At 47.3% G+C, this 22,485-nt stretch overlaps 1 protein-coding gene and 1 long non-coding RNA gene across 2 annotated transcripts in view; one reads left to right on the top strand and one right to left on the bottom strand.

The window, feature by feature from the left end:
* Positions 1-22,485, top strand: part of LOC128724693 (sodium channel protein 60E) — a 94,149-nt gene that overhangs the window by 56,268 nt on the left and 15,396 nt on the right. Inside the window, exons 3-9 of the mRNA XM_053818414.1 lie at positions 18,000-18,208; positions 18,870-19,090; positions 19,164-19,270; positions 19,352-19,434; positions 19,511-19,602; positions 21,167-21,294; positions 22,324-22,458. Coding sequence (XP_053674389.1) covers positions 18,000-18,208; positions 18,870-19,090; positions 19,164-19,270; positions 19,352-19,434; positions 19,511-19,602; positions 21,167-21,294; positions 22,324-22,458 — 975 coding nt within the window. The remainder of the gene's footprint in view (positions 1-17,999; positions 18,209-18,869; positions 19,091-19,163; positions 19,271-19,351; positions 19,435-19,510; positions 19,603-21,166; positions 21,295-22,323; positions 22,459-22,485) is intronic.
* LOC128727665 (uncharacterized) lies at positions 16,464-17,327 on the bottom strand. The gene is made up of 3 exons (XR_008410848.1): positions 17,264-17,327; positions 16,791-16,864; positions 16,464-16,706 (listed from the first exon to the last, which is right to left on the bottom strand). It is a non-coding gene; the product is annotated as an uncharacterized LOC128727665 (long non-coding RNA).

Here is a 22,485-nt window from a genome sequence, read left to right as displayed (position 1 = left end):
GATTGGGTAACGTTTTATCTCCGCAGTGTATTTCAAACCATTATATACAACTATCCATCGTAGTGTTATGTTCATTTTAATCGATTAGTTTTTGTTGTTGTATTACGTTAAATAATTAGCAAACACAACGTTGTTATGTGACGCGTTCATGCAACGAAACAGGATAGTTCTTATTTGCGCTGTGCGCTAATTATGAAAAATAAAAATGACATGCGCTTTGCTTTTAATCACACAAGTCGCAATGTCGCTACTCAGAAAAAAAAAACCCATTAAGCTGTTGCGCAGTCGCTACATTCGCGTGAAGAAACACACGACGAGACGAAAAAAACCACGGCCCCTACGGACCCACGGTCGTGCCGGTTTTATTTCCCGCTTTGCATTCTGTCGAACATGACACTCGCTCTGTCCCAGTGCCGCGTCTCGACGATGAGCTGATGAATAATCCAACATTTCACAGCTGCTGAAAAACGCGTCACTTCGCAGCTAGCAGCCACGGGCACGGGCACCCATCCTGGTGACTTGCGAAAGTCCCCACGGCCCTAGTGTAAACGTATGCCATGTCGAAAGCCCTGTGCGGGTGGTGGATACGGCGAAAAAAAAACCCAGGACTGCTAAAAATACATTAAACGAAGCGCCACGACAAGTGCAAAGCATAGTTTGCTGAGCTGTAGGATACAGTTTTACACAAGTTTTTGTTTAACGAATAGAAACAATTTCAGCGCGTTGAAACTTTCCTTTTTGATTTCCACGAAACCTATGTGTAGCAATGGAGGCTCCCATTTTCACTCTTTTTTTTTTTGTTTGCTCAATTTTACCACAAGCGGCGAACGCCCGGGGGCATTCCGTTGTTTCCTATCGGCAGCTGTCCGGCTTTAATCTGTGACTGCCCGAAACAGCTGCCCGGTGGCCGTTTGGCTTGGTAAATAATTTAATAGTTTATTTTCAGCCATTCCCATGAATAAGTGAATGTGTGTGCTTTGTTTGGTGTGCGCCAGTAGTCGGGTGGAAAAATCTCGCCCTTGGACGTGTGTACGAAGGGACACCGAATGGGCTGGGCCTCAGTGCATCCTGTGGTTGAGCAAAGATAACGAAAGGAAGCTGGCGCGTGGCCTAGTGGGATGGGCGAAATGTCGCTAAAATGTTTAGCTTACATCCATTCCAGTAGACGGTCGGCGCAACGAAGGCACGACCAGTACGAACGGCCGAACGGGACACACCGGGAAAGGGATCGAAAAGCACAGAAGCAAAGTTGTGAACCGATCTTCCTTAAATGGGGCAGTAGTTTTTTGTTCCCTGACAGGAAATCAGTTTCCTTTCGGCGTAAAATCGACCGTAAAATCTCACTGCACTCTTGGTAATGTGTCTTCGAATGAGGGTTCAGCAAAAAGAAAAGACATTTTTAGGCGAATCTCGATTTTTATGTCCCTTTCAGCTGTCTATTTTCGCTATTCCAAGGACATTTTGCTAGAATTACCAGCGCTAGTACAACAACCTTTTTGGCTATTGTCGCGCTCTGTGGCGCAAAATCTCCCCTGCAGCCGTATCCTTTGTTAGGTTTGAACATTTCATCCACTCACCAGAACGCCTGGAAAGACCCGCAGGAGCTGTTTAGCTGACCGGCTCCTCCGGTCGTCACCGGAAGTACAACTCAACGACAGGCGCCGGACCTGCTGTTCCAGCGCAAACGTCTTTCCGAAACAGGCTACCACCGTGCTTCGTTCACTCCATCGAAGCAGGATGCTGGAGCATTGTTTGTAGAATAAATGCCCTCGCAGGACCGAAATCCTTCACCGGAAATGGAAATTGTTGACCGGTTAGCTGTTAGCGATCGGGTTCGTCCCTGTTTGTCTCGTGTGTTTGAGTAGTTTTTTAAGCAATCGAAACCATTTCCGATCTACAAGCACCTCCCATATCAAGCTTACGCGAGCACCTGGAACGGTGCTGGTGCTTTTGGGAAATGGCGAAAGCGTCGATTCCTACGCCCGACATTGGCTTCCTGTCAATTATCCCCACGGTGGAACATCGTGGAAATCGAATCACACTATAATGCGATCCCGAACGACGGGGCTTCGTCCCGTCTGCATCCCGTGTGGACGGTTCCGTACGGTTGGTTGCTTCTGCAAATTGGCTTATCCTTTTGGAAATTATTTCTCCCCAGCGTTGTAACGGTTGACGAAACGAGCTTATTTGAAAACGCTCCACTGGCCGATGGCCCGTGGGAATGATGCACATATTTGACTTTCCAAACGTTGTACTCGAGTTGTACCTTCATTTGATTACGTTTATTATTCAGGAAATTCTACGACATGTTTGTATGTGCAGTGGCAAAACATGCTGCTCTGTTATGCATGTTGTGTATTATTTAACATTCGCAAGTTTTCCTGTTGAAAAACATATAAAAACAAGCGTTTGCGCGATGAAGTAATACTTCGCAGAAAAACCAACGTTGGCAAACAATCCCATATTCCGTTTCACGATTCTCGTTTTTGTACTACCGGTTCCGTATGTAAGTCACTAGACGAAACGAGTGTTCGCGTTTCGCTTTCGTGTGGGTTGAAGCGGCACGAATACGCCAACTTCCCCCGGCGTTGGCTTTTTTGCTTTGTCCAGCTAACTAACCAACGCTAAATCTTCATTGCGCAAAATGAAATTTGGCGCTTGCCTGGCGCTTGCACAGCTAATGAATTGCCATTTATCATGGCGGTGCAGCTGGGTGGTATCTTTTTTAATTTACGTGCGCATTTATCAGTGCATTATTTACTTTGCCACCTGCGGGGAAAATGGCAAGCTAAGGAAACGAAACTTACAGAGCGTATTTGGTTGTGGGTTTGATGCACGTTAGCTAAAAAAAACGAGTTGCTTCATTTGTGTGTACGCTGGAGTGTTTTCCACGGATGTTTCTATGAATTTGCTTGGTTTTTCTTAGCACCATGCTACGGAGTCTACTCTAATCAAATTGCTCAGCATGAATCGCTATGTTTGATATGTCTTTGACATCATTTAGCGGGTTTTAATCTTTATACCACAGTGCCGATCAAAGTATTCTGTTCTTTAACGACTTCCATTTCATTTGAGTATCACATCGTTAAATCATCGTTTACGACAGCCCACACTGCAAACCACTCGCCGGAAACCATGCACAGGGCGTGGACTTCGAACATCTGTTGATTCTATCGAACATCTTATCTTTCTCTGCTTGTGCTCGCTTTAGTGACGGTGCACACTTAAAAGACATTTGTAATCGACTAATCGACCAGTAAGCCCGAGCCAATAAAAGATGCAATCAATTCGGTCTTGATGTTACGAGGATAGCTTAAGAAAACACTGGAAACAGACTTTTTACAGTAGTAATTATCATCACTTGTAACATCAGTAGGAGATTACGGTGACTTCATCCGATTGGTTTTATGTATGAAATAAATGTTTTACTATTTTTTTATGATTTTAAACAACCGTGAAATAAAACTTTGAAAATCTATATATTCTTGATGGAGACGCCTGGTGGTTTGTACATTATAACAGCAAAGAATACTTAGAATCCAATTTTTACCCAAACAATCAACATTATATGTTGAAAAAGCAGCAGGTTAGGCTAATTTAACACATTTCAATAGATTTTCGAAAGAATTAAAAACATTATATGACAATCTAAGAGCCATTTTAAAAACGATTCATATGTGATGGAGGCGCCTGGTGGTTTGTACAATGGAACATTTTTCAAAAAAATATGTTCAATAGCAAACCAACACAGTATGTTATTTTAACATAAAGATTTCATTCAATTTACAATTTGATTTCTTTATAACTTCTATAACTACAGCAATAACTGTAGTAGTTTTTTATTGTTTTAAACCTGAAATAAAATATCAAATTAACATCTTAATCCGCCATCTAAGCCATTAATCCTGATCTATATCAGGTCCCTTGTACACAGCACAACATTTTGTACGCATGTAAGAAAAAGACGTGAAATGTTAACGAATCCGTTAAATAATCCAATCCACCGATGAAAAAGAACCACCTGTAAATTTTACCCCATTTCAATACTGCATGGCCCCAAATTCTTTACATAAATTCCTCGCGCAGAAAAAAAACACAACCCCCCTTATGACCAGCAGTCGGAAATGTTACTGATGAGAAACGAGCCAAAGGATACGTTCGCTTAGCCTACCGAAAACGATACGCAGCATGCGTGATTTGTGGACTTTGCCGGGCACATCTTTTATCAAGATTTATTCCTCCCATTAAACAGCTTTGCTTTATATGGAACGACCCTGCCCAACGTCCCGACCCGAGCACGACCCTTCCGGGCTAACGTTCACGGCATTTTCGGGGCTCTCAATGTGGTGGGGATTTTTTTTTTGTTCCTCCCTTAAGCTGACTACCCTCCTTCCTGATGCTATTGTGAATGAAGAAAAACGCATTCAATATCAGCTTGTTGCGGTACGAATGGTCTGATTACAATATGTGCCGGAGAGCCGTTTTTTTTTTCTCGCAGGTTCTGCTTTCGAGGTTTCTTTGCGCCAGGCTTTAACCGCAGCTGATTTTTCCCTCAATCACCTGCTTTCATTGCGGAAAGGTATCGTGTGGCGATGTGGGATAGCGAACCCGTTAAGCGGATTACGAACATTCTTTAGAACCACTTGACGTAGTTCCTCTTGGGAAAGCTAGCGTAGCTCCGTTATCCTCGTTTGCCGTTCTGCAGCTCGTTTGTTAACCTAGATGAGAAGCAGTCGTCTCACTCTCTTTCTCTTTGTGGTCCTGGTCCTGGCTGACAAGCAAATAAGTGAACATACAACCGATTTATGCGGCGTGCCGTGGCTGCTCAATATCAATAAGGTGCCTTTCCTTTGCCAGCCACAGGATGCGTACAGTGGAAAGTATTGGATCGGAACCGCATCGGAATCATCCGAGGTTTCCCAAGCACGTCCTCATGACGGACCAAGGATCTGGTACCGCGTTGAAAAGTGAACGAGATGCTTCTTTAATCCTCTTTTTTTTCTCCTTTCAGCGGACCCATTTCTATGGGTGCTGGTCCTTTCAAGAACGGGTTGAATAGCAGGGTCGCTTCCGTGGGTTGATTTTTCGCACCTGAATGGGAATGTTTTATTCAAAGCGAGGGTATATTGCTTAACCTTCTCATTTTCATCCGTAACATGGACGGGCAAAAAGGATCAAGGTGCGATCAAACGCGACCCCAACTCTTCCGCGTTGCTGTTTATCCGATTCGTGTGTGCTACACTCGTAGCATATTAAGTGAAGTTTGAAGCTATTCAGTCGATCGAGCCTTCGAATCAATGATAAAACAACTACGGCTTCTGGTTTTATTGCACGTGGTTCAAACACTAAAACGAATTTCAAACCATCGCATAAATTAATCGGCTCACTATCGGTGCCTATGCAAAAATCAGCAAAAACTAGAGCAACCACCAGCCGTCGATCAACACCACGCCAATATTACATAAAGTGATGGTGAAACCACAAATCCTCACACGGACAGTTTGCACTCGAACCGGACGCGTCGTTGGCGACCATCAAAAGTGCAATGACGGTCGTGGGCAGTAAAACATTAAGTACCTTTTCATGTAAGCACCAGCTCCAGTCCGGTACCAATCCACTCGCCATACCTCACTTTCAACCAACACCAACCAATCTGATATCGATTGCTCTGCCCCGTTGACGGGATGTGTTCGAATTGTTTATGTTCCTCTCCGGAAGCGCACCATCGTCATCCTGCATTATGTGGCCAGTTCCACGCACCGCTCTGAACGATTTTTAATAGTTCATAAAACTACAACTTTTCATGCGAACCACACCCGGTCTCGCTCGGTTAGTGGTTTTCCGGTGCTCGACGTTTCCTCATTAGTTTTTACTCGGTTCACCCAAAAAACGCTTACGAAGCCCCCAGAGAGAACGTACGTCGGTCAGCGAACATCGAGGGACTTTGGAAGCGTCAGCATCGTTTGATCGACCCCGAAACGTGTGGAACGGTGCAAAAGTGGGTGGAAACGCAATTTTTCATCAGAACTCGACCCCCCCCCCCAACCCAACCACCAACCGATTTGCGACAAAATATCTGCACGCCGAATGTTGCAGCTTCCCATCGGGAGCGGGTTCGAATGAAACTCGCAGTTTGTTGCGAAGGGAGCGCAAAAAAAAACTCCCTACTGGTGGAATGCAATCCAAAGCGAAGATTAAATTTTGCAATCGACATCTCGTGTCAACCGGGCAACCCACACGTGATGGCTTGGCAATCAAACGAAGCCACCAGTACGGAACGGATGGCTTCCACACACACGGTGAGCGAACGGACGCGGCGCTCGTCGACAAAAAAAAGGGATACATGAACACATAAAAGCATGATGAGAACGGTGTCAGCTGTTTGCTAAGCGAAAACCAATTGGCGCTCGGTACCAATCGGCGTGGTTGGACGCCAACAAGCCCTTCTTCGTGGGCATACGTCTGTGTGTGACACGATAATGGCACGTATCACAGGCAAATCCCTGACGAGATGGTGCACAGCTCCCGAGGCAAACCCGAAGCACAGCGACATGTCGGTTAAGCCGGTTAAGTGCTGGCACAACGAACATCCTCCACGCGAGCTGCCGGTGGACTTATGGGCGTGGGCGTCTTATCCTGAGATAGCGATGGTAAACCACGATTAGTCAGCTGATAGAAGTGCGGCATCGCAGCGCGAACAGCGTGTTAGCTTCTGTTTTATCTCTCATCTCTCCTGCCGAGAGCAATCGGGTTTGCGATGGCTGGAAAAACAAAACGAAATGCAAAGCCTTTCCACCTGGTGCTTCCCCGAGCAAGCTCAGCTCGCGGAGGGCGTATTTTCGCTTCTTCTTCTTTACCGGAAACTTTCTTTTCGATCTCGTACACGCGATTGGAAGCAAATTTCCTCTCGCAACCGCTGGAAGGCATCTTTCAATTTCCATCCGAAATTATTTCCCCTTTCCGGATGGATCGAACAATCGATAACAACAAAAAAAAGCATTGCTTCTAAATATAACGCTGCCGCGGTGTGCCACCAACCTTCCAAGATGCCATCGCTAATAATAAAAGCCCACAAAAAGTGTCTTTTGAAGCGTATTTCGCGCCTCATTTCGCATGCATAAAACGAACACCTCATCGACCATTTTCAAACAGCCCACCCACGATCGGCTGGGCTGCGTGAAAAATTATATATTTGCAGGGAAAACATTTGCGCGCGAAACCGTAAAAAGTGAAACGGGGATGCTATGCTGTGCGTCCTCAGTCGGTTGCCAGATTGAACGATTCGGTCGTCGGAACCGATCCGATCGGTCGCACCGACGGTCGAATTTCACAACGCGAACGTGTGAACGTGCTTTCCCCGGGGCACATATTTGCGCAGCTGCGCCCTACGCAAGAGCGGGGAGTGAGCGCGGGACAATAAACTTCACAAACTAACAAACATAACTGTCGGGACTTGTGTAAATAAAGCTGAGGCATGTGACGGCCCTGGTCGCTTCCCCCGTGTTCGGCTGACGGTTGAATATGCCTCATAACAGGTGATTGAAGCTGTTGCTACTGTTTCATTAGCAAACTTTCCTTCTGATGTACCATTCTCGTACATCAGAGGGCCGCGCTGTTTGTGCGTATGTGTGTGTGTGTGTGGGTGAGCCCATTGTGTTCCTTCTTTCAACCCCACCACCCCGGGTCCGACCGGTCTCAAGCCTCCACTTCGGAGCGCATTGTCTGTGCTTTCCACCGCTACCGGAGATAACGACAAAACACTCAACGAACGAAAGTAACGAATTTCCCTCCGCCCACGATGAAAGAAGCCGGCTAACGGGCTTCGTGTCCCGGATATCCCCCTCCATAACACTCCTTGGTCCGCTCTCTCTCTCTCTCTCTCTCTCTTTCTCTCTCTCCCCCCAAACCACAAGGCGAACTAATGATGCACTTCATACATAAAAGATTTGCTCGAGCGCGCGCGGCTCGAGGTTTTTTGTGATATCGCGAAATCGCGCACTTGCCGGCCGGGGATCCTTTTCCCCGGGACGCGGACGTTTTGTGCGGATAATAAACTATACACCGAGAGAGAGCACGGCGACTGCGGCCCGGGCAAAAGTTTGTCAGCGTTTTCAGGGATGGACGGAAAAATCCCCGACCCACGGTGAAGCCCGCGTTCCCATATTGGCATGCGGAGCTAGAGTGAGCTTTCCATCAGCAGCGGTGTGCCGGCGAGATGTTCGTCAACCGGCGTGCCAGCTCCGGCTCAGCCCTATGGGAGTGTTGGAAGGACAAGAAAACAACACAGCAACGACGGGCCACCGTAAAGCGGCAGCCAAAAGTCGAAAAAACGCCCAAAAGCAGGGACGGATAACAAAAAAAAAGTCTGACGAATTCGTCAGTGAAAATTGAAACCGTTGCTCGTCGGTAGCGTGGGGCATAGGGGACCAACAAGGAGCAAGACGCATCCGGTGACAAACACACGAGACACGAGAGCGTCTTCAGGAATCGTAAATCTCGGCACCCGGCCACTAGGCACGGGTCGTTGTTGTCCTGCGCGCGCGACGAAAGGGAAAACGGGCGTTGGGAAAAGCCGAATGAAAAGTCCTCCTGCAAGCTCCGTGGAGCTAGTGTGCTGGTTGGGGGTGCTTCAGGACATGAAGCGAGATGGAAAATCGTGTCCCATTCCCCAGATTCCGCATTCGTTTTTTCCAACGAGCTCGTACCTGTGACACAAACACACACGCACGCACGCACGCGCGCGCGAGTACGTACATGCACACACGCGACCGAAGCGTTGAAAATCGTCATCATCCTGAGTCGTTTCGTTTCAACGCGCCAAAAGAAGTGAGCCTGGAGGGTTCGATGGTGACGCTAGGCTCGTAAACCAGCGCAACTTTCCCAGCAGCCGATGGAAACGAATGGAAGCGGAAGGGAAAACAAGAAAAACTGTCCTGTCCGCTTTTCCGGCGCGCGCGAAGCTTTTATGTCGATACACGAATTTAGCACGTACCCACACCCCGGCCAGTAGCTCGGTACTTTAATGATTATGAAAACGTACGACTTGCGTTTCGCCGAGTTCAGTTTCTTTCTCCTTTTTTTCACCTCCCGTTTTGCTCCTGCTTCTTGCTCACTACATTATTACTGCCTTTACCTTTTAGCCGGCCCTTACACGAGGCCACCCTACATGAGGGCACGAGGGGTTTTTATGAGAGAACGAGATGGAGGAGTGTAAACTTGAAATATTTTTATAAGTTTGCTCGATGGCATCGCGGCACGGACCGAGCGCAAACACACCCACCCACGGTACGGGACACAGTCGAGTCCGGGGTGGGCCAACAGTGTTTTATGGTCCGCTACCACGCGCCCATGTGGCACATGTGACCGAAACGGACGCCAGAAACGCCATCACTCCTGGGGATGGGTGGTGGCCGCGAGCCCTCCCAAACACGTCGCTGGGTTATGACGTGAAAATTGACAAACGTCGTCTCTTGTGGTGGAGAAATTGATATTCTACGGCCGAGGGTGGACCCTACGCGGATCTGCCTTTCGGTGGTGTCCGAGAAGATCCGAACGCAGTTACATTAATCACTTCGGTGTGTCCTTTGGATGGAGCTAAAAGTATCACATCAAGATGCCGTCATGTGCTTGGGACGGTCAAGTGCCTCGTCCTCGATGGTCATACTTGAAGAGCGTGGTTTGAAGAGCGCAAACAGGTGGTTTAAAGATGGGAAATATATTTGTGGAACGAATTCGCACGAACATAAATCAATCTTGTACGAAGAAATATTCGATTGCGACTAAATACCCCTTGTTAAACCTTGAAGTTAAAGCTATAAACATACCGAGTTTCCACTATAATTGTTTTGCAAAAGAAAAGTCACCGTCGTATTCACCAAATTCAAATATTCACCACACCGAAAAACGCAGTATGCGTCTCGCATGTTTTAGCGATATTCATTTATCGATAACATCCACGTAGATGGATAACTTTATCGGCATTATACTTGCATTTAACACATGCGGTCTCGTTACACATTCCAGCCTTAATCGGTGCACCCACCGGAGCATGACGGAGCTGGTGTCCTTTTGGTCAAAAGGGGCCCATTCCCAAACACACACACACACACGGACGCGGACACACACACACGAGGGAAAAATGTCCTTAACGCTCACACAACCAGCCAGCGTGGTTATGAATAAGTTAGAGCCAACACCGTGCCGCCTGTGCTCATTTCAATATTATTACCCACAGCGAGCCGACACCATAATCCTTGCTTCCGTTCGCTCTCGCATCCCTCATCGATTGTGGTCACCCCGAGGCACCCCCCCACCCCTCGAGGTTCCATGCAAAACGGCCCCGGTTTGTGGTGTGCAATCGAAGCGAACGAGTGCGTGAAGCACGCAACTCCAACCGACCCGCGGCAGCAGTCCAGCAGGTCACAGTTATCAGCGACCGTCACCGGGCGTCATCATCGTGCGCGCCATCGTCATCATCATCATCATCATCATCATTATGCTCACGGGCTGGTTCGCTAACCCAATCGATTCCCCGGACGCAGCAGCGTGACGGTGGAAAACCGGTGGCAAAACCTTGCCCTCTAGGGTGGGTTTTGCGATTGTTCAATATTCCACCCGACGAAAAAGCGAGCCCCCCCGGGTTCGGCTAGAATGTTGTTAATCGATTTGCGAGAGGACATTTTTGCTTCGCTTTCCAAACCTCGCCGGTTCCGCTAGAGCAGGGGCAAATCGTGACCTCGTTTCCCGGGGGGTGCGTGTGGCACTAATCCTCGGGAGCCAACGGAACCACCGAAGCACCACTGGAAGCAGCACCCACAAATGGGGCACGTTCCGGCGAGAACTCGAGCACTACTTCGATTAAACGATACGATCGAGAAAGGCCGCATACGGAGTGTACCTCGAAGTACGCTTCGAATTGGAATGTGCCGGCAAATCCGGCAATGGTTTGCAATGAGCAGGTCATCTATGATTCACACGAAGTGCTTGTTAAATTTTGCGCCACACTGCTTCAGGATCTTCAGTACTCATTGTTCAACCCGATCGACGGAAAATCGTTTGGGCTCATTTCCAGAACATCGTCTTAAAGGGGTGGTTACACATCGTTACAGAAGTGTCCGTTGATAAGCAGCAAACACTGCTCGGGTCGACAACGGCACGAGTAACCAAAGGGATGTTTCCCAGTCTCGTCGCCTGTATCGCTTGCGCTCCTTATCGAAAGCGAAAGTCCTACGAGGCCGCCCAAGACAATCGTCCAACGTCACAGTCGCAGCCCGAGACCCGAGACCTCGAGTAGCTCGAATAGCAATAAATTACAAACATCCGGTTCCACTTTCCGAATCCGGGTCCGCTCTACGGATCCCAGGGTCCTTCCAGGGTCGCCTCGTCGCCCTCACCGTTTCGCGTGCCGCACCACAAATCATCTTCCCAGGAGCCCACGCCCACGCCGTTCGTGTCGCTTCGCTTCAAGAAATGATTATTCATCTTTCGATTTATTGAGGCTCAACACCCGGCCAGCGATTGTGCTGTGAACGGGCGGCGGAACCACGCCACAGCTGGCACGGGAAATCGAGCCAAATCGTGGCAACGCGGAACAATCCCTTCCGGGCCCCCGACGGAGGTCCCTTGCGGAAGACAAATATTGATCCTCCCGACTGGCTGTGGACGTGGCGTGTCTCGTTTCTATCATTTTTCTTCACCTCACCGTGGGCTTTGGTCGGGAAAATTTCTGCCCAACACAAAATGTCACCCGAGCTAGGAAGAACCGAGGGCCGATTCTGCAACAGCAGTACCAGACCAGTAAACCAGCAGCGGCACATAAACCCCAAAACTACAACATTAGAATACAAAGAAGCTCTTTAATTACATATCTCCTATGCAAACAGTCGCCCAACTGGTGGCCAGATGGAAAAAAAACCCGCCTCTCACTTTCGTCCTTCATTTTTCATCTGTCTTTCTCTCTCTCTCTCTCTCGCCTTTTCTCTCTCGCTCTCACTCACTGTCTTGTGGTCCCGCTTGCGTTCATTTAAATTTCATCAACGTCCATTCCTTTCGGGTGGCTTTCTGGTTGCCATTTTTTTTTAAGTTTCGCTGTTGGCGCGATTTCGACGCTCCTTTTCGTCGATGTTTCTTGCTTTTCTTTTTCGCCCGGCACCTCCCCCTTTCCCCCCCCCCGGGGGGTGGGGAGGCGGCCCTTGCTGGCTAATGTCGGATTACCGCCAATGCGGCATTACAATGCGGAAAATGGTGCGCGGCGATTTCCACTCGATCATGCCGGCGAACACTAACCTTTATGCCGGTTTCCTGCGCGCGGCCACCCGATCTCGCGTGTACCTCGTCTCGCGGACGCGCGCGTGGTACCGTGGTAAAAATTCGTAACGATTTTACTTCGGTTTCTCTCTCTCTCTCTCTCTCTCTCTTGGAGCTCTCTTTTTTTCTCCTGTTGCTCCCTCTGTGCCCCTTTACCCACAGGAAGCCAACCCACTCTTCGGGGTGGGGGAGCAAAGAGAACTGTAAAAAACGAACGAAGATATGAGACACGCTAGACTCGGTGCAAGGGCGATTGTGGGAGGGGAAGGGGGAGAGTATACCCTCCCACCCTCAAACCCGACACGAACCGGCTGCGCGCAGATGTCCTTCGCCCTTCCGGTCGAGCGAATGAGCGCAAAAGAGAAGCAGCAGCTGGCCGGGCCCGGGTGAGAGGTGGGCAAAAAAAAGAGTGATAAAAGAAAATGAGAGTCTATATATTTTACGATAATTTTCCAACCGAATGCAGGCATCGAAGCGGCAAAAACACGCCAGTAACTCAGGACGGACCTGGGGGGTGGGGCGAGAACTACTTCCACTACTCGCTCCGGTGACGTGCAGCCGCACAACAAAGTCGTGGAACCGCGAAAGCTCCCAAAAAAGCTTCGCTTCACCTCACCGCACGGTCACGAAGAGCTTTTTACACCCTCACCATGGGGTGGCCCTTTCCGTCACCCTGTGACGACAAACAGGCGGTCGGCGCTTCGGCAAGGATTAATTTTTAATTTATAGCGGTTTATTATGTTTGCCACCCAGTCCGCGGACCGGTTCGAGATCTGCTCGAATTTTAATGTCCTTTTGTGTGAGGGAGGAGTGTCCGAGTGCTCGAATACGCCCGACCCTGCGTTGGGGTGGAAGAAAAAAAATATCAATCACCCAAACAGGCGCTGTTGACAGGCGGTCGCTCGAGACCCCCAAACGAGACCAGCAAAAAGCGCACTCCTTAACGAAAAGCCCGTAAAATGTAATGCCGTGCAAATGCTGCCCCGGGAGGTGGGCGAGATTTTGTTATGGGTTTGTGAGACCTCCCCCTCCCCGGTTCCAGACACCCGGTTCCCCCCAGTTAGGGCCACTTGTGGCGCACCGGTGGCGGTCATTGTCCGGGCCGACCGAGCAGAGCCCGGGCGTTTCAATCGCTTGCTTTGCTCGCACCGATCAGGTCGGCCACACGCTGACATGCGCCGGGAAATGGCCATTCCATTAAATAGTGATGGTAATGGTGGTGCTTGTTTGGCGAGAGGCCTATTCGAATGGAGCGAAGACCTGGCAGCATGTTCAAACCGTTTGCTTACAGCCCACGTGTTGTGAGATTTTGTTCATGAGTAAAAGTGTTATCACGCCCACTACACAATTGATGATTGGTGGTAGACCGAAAAGGTGGATAAAAAATAGAATAAAATTGTCGATATATGTCAGCGAACAGCAAAGTGCGTTCACTTCGCACGTGTGAGGAGATTTAGTTGGTTGCTCATTTATTAATGTGCCTTTGTTCGCACGATCGGAAGGATGTCTTCCGTCGGTTCACTCGTCCTGGGCTGGGTTGTTTTTTTTCACCAACATTGCACGAGGCGAGAGGTCAAGCACCACCAATGAAGAAGAACTTTTATCCAATGAAAGAAATTATTTCCAACAATGTTCCGTGCTGCTTTTCTTCCTCTTTCTGCTTTTGTTACCCACTGTGCAATGGCGTTCCAAACGAGGGCAATACCCATTGACGAACTTTCCTTCGCTGGCCCCTCAGTAAGACCTGATGGGAAAGCGGCTACTGAATGGGAAGGCAAGCATAAGACGAGCCCGAACCAGGTGAAGCTTATGTTCACGTGTTGATAGCACGTAATTTAAAAATTGCTCTCAATCCTCATCCTTGCGCCGTTCACCCATCCTCACCACAAGCTAAGCCGCTGCTCACGAGCGTCTGAAAGATTGCTTTTTATCATTCCGAAGCCACCATCGGAGTGACCACCACCCCCATCGGGGAAAAACGTGAGGTCAGCCCGCCGGGTTTCTCGGAATCACGCTCGTCGAAATGACCAAAGTGGATTGACAAAGTTTTGATCATTTTCCTTTTGCTGTGTTATTTCCACCGAAAGGAAAATAAATGAACCTGACCGGGTGGGATCGAACAATGGCGCTTTGGGTCAGCGCGCACCGGCAAGAACGTTTCTTTTCGCAAGGGAAAATGCTATTGTTTCGCGTTGGATTTAATTGTAGCCGACCGCAAGTGACGAAAAATGCGGCACTTGCGGTCACCCGGCGTACCAGCGACTGAGAGGTACGCTTTCGGCAGCAGGACGAAGTTTTCCTGATGGAATTTACGCCCGGGTATAGTGCGCGTTCATCAAAATCTCTAGTCGAATGTGAGCACAAGGGTGATAAATAATCTCGGGTTTCAAAATGCTGTTAATTAATCAGGGCGAAAAATCGTACAAAGTGCGTTTGTGTCGGAGAAAGAATCCTTGTCAAATAATCAGCAAAATTAGGACTGTTCACACCCAAAAGTAACTCCAACGAATGTTTCGAGAGACGCACGTTCGAGTACGATTTACATCTCAGAACCATCCAAAGGGTTTTCGCCTTGGGTGACAAAATGCCGCCCGGGTCCAGTTGCGTTTATTATTTCAATAAAGCTTTCCCGGAAGGCACGGGTGAGTAAATTGATGAAACCGATAGTAAATCAACAGCTAAACGTCACATGTTAGCCTGGGGCTGTGTGAGGCATGGTTTCGCTTGTTCTACTGTGGTCCTTAAGTAAGGATCTTAATCCTGGCTGCGGTCATCAACGACAACAAAAACAGCCTTCAGCTAAAGAAGCATTAATTTGCTTGTTTAGGATTCTGTGCCGGGCGGTTTGATCTCATCCGAATCCCCCGCCCTAGCGGGCGATACGTCATTCGTTTCCACCCATTACGGGTCCCCCTCGGATCGATATCGAGGCCATCTCCCAATCATTTCCGACAGCAACAGCTGAGTGTTAGGCGAGGATAATTACCTTCCAACAGGAGTCCGCACGAGAACAGCAGAGGGTGTGCTCCGCGAAGCAGCTGCCCATTCTATTTGCTCCCTATTACCGGATGGCCGCTAAATCTGGTACGATGGATCCCGGTGCGGACGTGTGCTGTAACGATGACATCGAGGCTGGCTGTAAAAGCCTAATCAAGTACCACTGTTAAAGGCGATTTGCCGCGAGGTTGGGCGGATGGGACTTACATATTCTCATCGCATCAAGTGTAGCATTAATTCTGCGCCAAAGCTGGGCTCGATATCGATGGCCAGCAGAACCGTACCGTATCGATCTGCCGATGTGGAATTAAGAGAGTGTCAATATTAATGAACTGCAAATTGGGATATTTAACCAGCAGGCGTGCTGCTGTGCTGGTACGAAAACTTCACATACTTATTCATCTGTTATCTAACATCTTGATATAAGAAAAGATATTTGAAATTCGACTGCTATTTGAATAGTAATTCAAAAATACATGAATTTCTAGATGAAATGTTTGAACTAAACACGATTTTATAGAATCGTAAATACTTCAGGCAAATATTATATTGATGTAAATATCATTCATGATTAGCTGGGGCCACCCCAATATAAAATAGAGCAGCAGAAAAAATTGGTGATTTTTGTTCAAAATGAACGTGATAGCTCATCGAAATTCAACCATTGAAACGTGAATATTTGAAGGTTCTAGTTTATAATTAGAATCTCGGTGCCGTTATCGAAACTAAAATAGCTTAAAGATAGCGGTTAGACTAAATTCACACTAAGTTCAAGTTCAATGCAACCTAGACTTAGTTCAGAGACGGCGTTCGTTAATATTTTAATAGAACTCTTTTATAGTACCTCGTTGAGCAAGACAGTGTTATTTTTTGATCTTTAAACAAAACTATATATCATCCTTAAAGTATACGACCTACCGAAGAACGTCGTTCAAAGAACAATTGGATAATTAATATTGCTTTTAGCAAAAACTAGCAGAATCTTTTATGAGTGAAAGCGCTCGAAATAGATTTTTCGAATTTATCAAGGGCACAATGTTGCGATCGACACTATTCCAACTACCGATAAATTACTATTGCTGGCGATTAGCCCAAACCACGATGCATGGCTGAAATTTCTTTCCCTTCTTTGATCAACGAAACCGCAACACATCAGTTGGTTAGTATGTTTTAGCAATATTCATCCGGTTCCATCGTCCCCGGAAGCACATTGTTCACTCATTTCGCTTTTATTCGGAACGAAATACATCGAGTCCAAGTGCAAACTGTCTGAGCAAACACACCTGGGATGGACACGAAATTTTAAATCGTTTCCTTCGGGCGGTGTCTGGAATGCGGCCACCCTGGTTCGACTTCTCCGGTTGTTGAGGTCCGCCGCGCAGCTGTATGGTAGCGAATACCGGCTAGAGAAGAGGAAAACAAAAAGGCAAGAATAAGCCACAAGTCGTCCGGTTCTTCGAATACCTGGGGTTACGAGGATAACTTACCCGGGGGTTTACTTGGATCTCGCACGCATCTTCCTGCGCTTACGCTTCAACCTCCGCATACGCTTCTTACGCCACTGTAAAAGAAAAATGATGGGAACCGGTCAATGTTAAGATGTGGGAGCACTTTTTCAGATGGCTTCTGGCGTGTAAAATTTGGATGCGTGAGCGGCGAAGATAGAAAATTTTTCTCTTTCAAAGTAAACTAACGTATCGTGGTAGTACAAAGGAAATCTTTCACATTGAACATACGTATGTTTTTGGTAGAAAAATGGAACAAGTATTGCGAAGGAAATAGATAAAACACCGCATGTTGAATGCATGTGCCGATACGGCACACAAGCCCGCTTCAACAACGCCCTAAATTTCACACAAAACTGCAACCGAAATGCCATTTTTAAACTGAATCGAAACTTGTTACACAATTTTCTTAATTTAATACTTGATTTTCACTGCAAATTGTGAACAATCAATACCTTAGCTCTCATTTCACGGCAGCAAAGACGATTTTACGTCTGCACAGCTCAAAACACGTTGAATGAAAGAGGAAGTTTTCAAGTTGCGCTTTGCTAGGTTGGCTTCCCTGCGCTTTGGCAGCGGTCAAAATGGGGCGAAAACTTGACATGCGCGTTGCGGCGAAATGAGCGATACGTCATTGAGCGCCTTCTCTCTGGAAAGCATGTGTATGAAAAATTAATTTTAAACTTTTTATGTGCATAAAACACTATCTCGAAATAATAGTAACTAAAATCAAAATTTCATCAAAAAAATAATTCAGCACATTAATTTTGCTTGGGAAGAGCACAATTTTATATTTTTTATGTTGGCTCTCCTGCGTAATGTTAACGGCGAAAACTGTCATGCGCGTAGCGGCAAAGGATAAATTTGAAATGGCTCCGATTTTCATAATGCGCCACGTGTTTCGTAAAATATATATTCTATGTTAAAAAATCTATAATATAAAAGTTTGGAATATGATCATGATGATCATGATTAACCTTTTGACCATTTTAAAATTTTTTATAATTTATTTTTTTTTTAATATTTTATATATTTTCTTACTATTCATCTTAAACTTTTTGAACTTCCATAGAAATACTTTGCATAAACAATAACTATATTTTTTATCACTAAATTAAAAAAAATGAGTAAAATGTCGTGTTTTTACAAAATGCTGAATATGTTTTCTTCTTGTTTGCTTGCTTTTCACAGACCTTCTGCGTGGTATCGAAGCGCTTTCGGAAGAATTACATCCATCGGTTCACGGGCACGAAAAGTTTGTTCTGTTTCACCCCGTGGAGCCCGACACGACGTGCCTGCGTCTACTTGGCGACCAATCAGTTTTTTGACTACTTCGTCATGGCCACCATTCTGTTCAACTGCATCTTCCTAGCGATGTCGGAAACGATCGAGGAAGCAGAGTAAGTTCCCCAGCGTGATACCGCCGGAGGTATCCTCTCCAAGTCGCACAAAGATGAATTGCATTCAACATGCCCTGGGACAATGGCGCTCCCACGACGAGAGCTTATCGTGGTTTGGAATCTAGGACGTCTTCTCCCATCTAGGAGCTCAATCGAGCAGCTAGTCAAATTTTATGAATTGAAACAGTAAAATTGCATCCTTGGCGGAATGGCCCTAGGATAACCACGCGTTTAATGGGGTTTCGGGGACATCGCTCTCTTAGCCGGTCGCAGGAAAATGAATTTTTGCGTGCCATCACCGGTACCATTATTCGGTTTTACAGCTGATTACTCTTTTCAACAGCGTTCATGAACCAAGGAGCATGTCTTACGACAACGCGAAATTACTTTCTCAATGCTTCAGCGTAGCTGACTCGATTCTGACTGCATTACGAATATATTAGCTGCATTCTGGCCAAGAGTAGACGCTGCAGCTCAAAAGAAACGTGCTTCGAATTTCGTTTTATGATTATCATAACTCTAGATACTCTTGCCAAACTGATGACACAAGTTCGATGCACTTCACACGCCGAAAGGGCAAACTTTTACACCGCTGGCGTGGACTATGATTAATTCCGCTCATACAAATTTACTTTTTTTCAAACTCTTTTCCTCCCTTTAGGTATATATTTTTAGCAATTTACACATCCGAGATGATAATCAAAATGATAGCTAAGGGTTTTATACTAAATAAGTATACATATTTACGCAATCCATGGAACTGGCTGGATTTTGTAGTGATAACCAGCGGTTATGCAACGATAGCCTTAGATGTCGGCAATCTGGCCGGTTTGCGAACGTTTCGTGTCCTGCGGGCACTCAAAACGGTCTCAATTATGCCGGGTAAGCAGGACGTGATTGTGATTAGAAGCAACCAAAGCATTAACCATTCTTCTTTCTGTTGCCGCCCTGTAAGGTTTGAAAACTATCATCAACGCATTGCTGCATTCCTTCAAGCAGCTGGCGGAGGTCATGACGTTGACCATTTTCTGCCTGATGGTGTTCGCTTTATTTGCTCTGCAGGTGAGATGTTGCCGTAGAAAAAAATAGTAGCTTTTTCTACTCTTTTTCACAACACACCCGTATCTTACTTCTATTCTGCAGGTCTACATGGGGGAGCTGCGAAACAAGTGTGTCAAAAATCTTCCAAACGACTGGACGAACGTTACCCACGAGGAATGGTACATGTAGGTATCAATATTAGGAGATACTTTTCGCGCACCAAAGGGATAAGCTTCTTTTTACTTAAACAACTCCTCAAAGGTGGGTCAACGATACGCAAAACTGGATCTACGACGAAGAAGATCTACCGATGCTGTGCGGGAATCTCACTGGAGCGCGTCATTGTCCACCAGGTATGTTTTAAATCCCACTAATATGAACCATCCCATAGAAACGCGTCGGTACGGAAACGTTTTATTGCTCCTTACTAAGTGCTTAAACCACATAGTTGAAATACAGCAGAGCGTAAAAGTAAGTACAATGTCAGACAAATCGAACTCGCATAATCTCAGATGCTGGGAGGAAATGAATGAATAATTCCTGCGGTTAAATTACATACATTCCAATCGGGAAATGGACGATGTGTTCCACACAACAACGGCTCGTGTTTAGAAATCAAACACTCCACCTACGAGTTGGTCTAAAAAATTAACCATCACCCGGACGAATTCAATCTCACCATGTCCGTCCAGAGACCGGACGAACGACGCATTAGCTAACTCGCTCGGTGCTTTTCCGGTGCATCATGTTGGGAACGATTTTCTTGAAATGTCCTTGCTCCCGTCGACCACAAGACAGTGCATCTCGGAGAAGTGCTTTTATTATAACTCCCACCACCCACCGCCTTGGGGGGAGGAAAAACTAATTGATGACATGTGGAGCGGCAACGTTTCAAGGACGAAACGGGTAACAAATCAAATTACAACGCAACGGTTCCCGTGAGAGAATGTACCGTGACCGGTTGCCAAGCTGGTGCATCGTTACAAAATCAATCTCGGATGGGAACGTCCCGTTTGTGTGACCTTCCCGCATGCACTAACGCTCATCGAAGCTTTGCATTTGAAATCGAATGCATATTTGTAGCATCAGCAGCAGCGGTGGATCAAACCGATAAAGAAGAATTGAAAATGCAAAACATACATCCCCATTGCCCGGCCCCGCATTTTACCGGCTTCCCACTCGACCGTGTCCTTATCGAATCCGGTGGACAAATAAATCGCTTGCGGTGTAGTATGTGTGCATCAACGCCCACCTCCCCATGCACGACGGAGCAGCTGGTAGACGGATCAACGAAATTGACATTTTGGCTTCACCATCGGCAGTGGAACGGAAGCTGGTGCTACATCCTCGTCGTTTGCCGTCGTACGAAGCTAATCCTTCGCCACCAGGGTGCGGTCGGATGATGGCCCACACTCTCGCACACAGATTGCAGTTGATCGATCGAATTACAACTCCCAGGGAACCGGATCGAGCGCGCTGAACCACGAGCGCTGGCGAACATCAACGAAGCCACCGGAAGCTCATTGCATTCAATGAATGTTTACGGTTATTTATTGAAAATTCACTCCTTTAGCATGCAGGCGCATACCGTCCCGACACCGATTGTGCACCGGTAACGAGGATCCGACGGTGTACCCAAGCCAATCACCCATTCGATTAGGCGGCTGATGCATCCGCTGACAACGGCTCGTCCGCTCGGGCGCATGTATAATGCAACGGGCCACTGCAGGAGGGCAAAGATGGTCACAAACTTTACGTAACCCATAATCCTGCATACAATAGTGCGCGGACTCGACGCGTTGTGAAAAGGTCGTCATCTCATCGTCACCCCCGGGGGTGATCGGATCCTTTCCAGCAACGGGCAGAATTGATTTGATAAGCAACCTTCTCCAATTCGTACCTCGTTTGTCGTTCCAGAGTACACGTGCCTCTGCATCGGGGAGAATCCCAACCATGGCTACACAAACTTCGACAACTTCATGTGGTCAATGTTGACCACCTTCCAGCTGATCACGCTCGACTACTGGGAGAATGTATATAATATGGTGAGACGTTTTGGATCACGATTTTGACCGATACCATTAACATTTCGTGCTGCTGACATGAAGCTTGCTATTTATTTTTATTTCCCTTCGCTCGTGAGGCCCAGCGGTAGGATCGTTTAGTAGCGTATGTGTCTTTCTCTTAGCGCATGCTTTTATCCTGCCACGGGTAATGGGCTTTATTAAGACTCGTTTTTCTTCCGCAACGCGTTGGATCAGTGCAAGAATATTGGCCTTTTCCCTCCCCATGCTGAGCTGCCGCCGTGAGAATGCAAAACCGCAACCGCAAGGATGCGGAAATAAATCGCCCAAAAGCACCCGAAAGCGTTCGCGGACCGGCGAATAAGCCGTTCTCCCTCAAATAATAAGACGAAATCCGGCCCACCCGCGGATGAGCCGATCCCGGGAGTGAAATTTATTTCCCTCAATGTATCACACACACACACACACCGGCACCAGCATTTGAGCCTCGAAGCAAAAGCCCAATGTTTTATTTTACACTTTTCACCGGCAGCCCCGAGCCTCCGGGGATAACGCCACGGATGGTCGTTCGCTGCGGTGGAAGCTGAATTGAAAAAAAATTTCTTTTGCTCTCCTGCCTTGGGCCCTTTTAAACACACCAGCACCCGCATTGCCATCCTTCATCTTTGCCTCCACCCCGGCCCGACCCGACCGGCTTGTGGGATTGTGCAAAAGCAATTTGTCTGCGCTTGCCGTGCGCTTCGGAGCCCATTAATCTTTGCTAGTGTTTAACTTTTGGTGTTGTTGCTTAACATCGCGCGCCCCAGCCCGTGTCATTCCGCGTTCGAGGTTTCCTTTTTTGTTTCCACACAATGCTCCAACCGTTAGCATCGATCGAGAGACAATCGCTAGAAGGCAATATTAATGCTGCACACAATCGCCAAGCATCCTGCGGCACGGATTCGCTATCGAAAATAAATACAAGCTGCCATGTCCCGTTTGCAGCCCGGAACGGAGCCCCAAATTTGCATGCTAACGCTGCGTTTGCCCTTTCCAATGCTCCACTCGCAGGTCCTGGCCACGTGCGGTCCCATGAGCGTGTCCTTTTTCACGGTCGTTGTGTTTTTCGGTTCGTTCTATTTGATTAATCTGATGCTGGCCGTCGTGGCGCTGAGCTACGAAGAGGAAGCCGAGATAACGCAGGAGGTAAATATTTGGCGTATCTCCGCCACT

This window comes from Anopheles nili, chromosome 3 (assembly GCF_943737925.1).
Source record: "Anopheles nili chromosome 3, idAnoNiliSN_F5_01, whole genome shotgun sequence".
NCBI lineage: Eukaryota > Metazoa > Arthropoda > Insecta > Diptera > Culicidae > Anopheles > Anopheles nili.
This window is presented reverse-complemented; position numbering and strand designations above follow the sequence as displayed.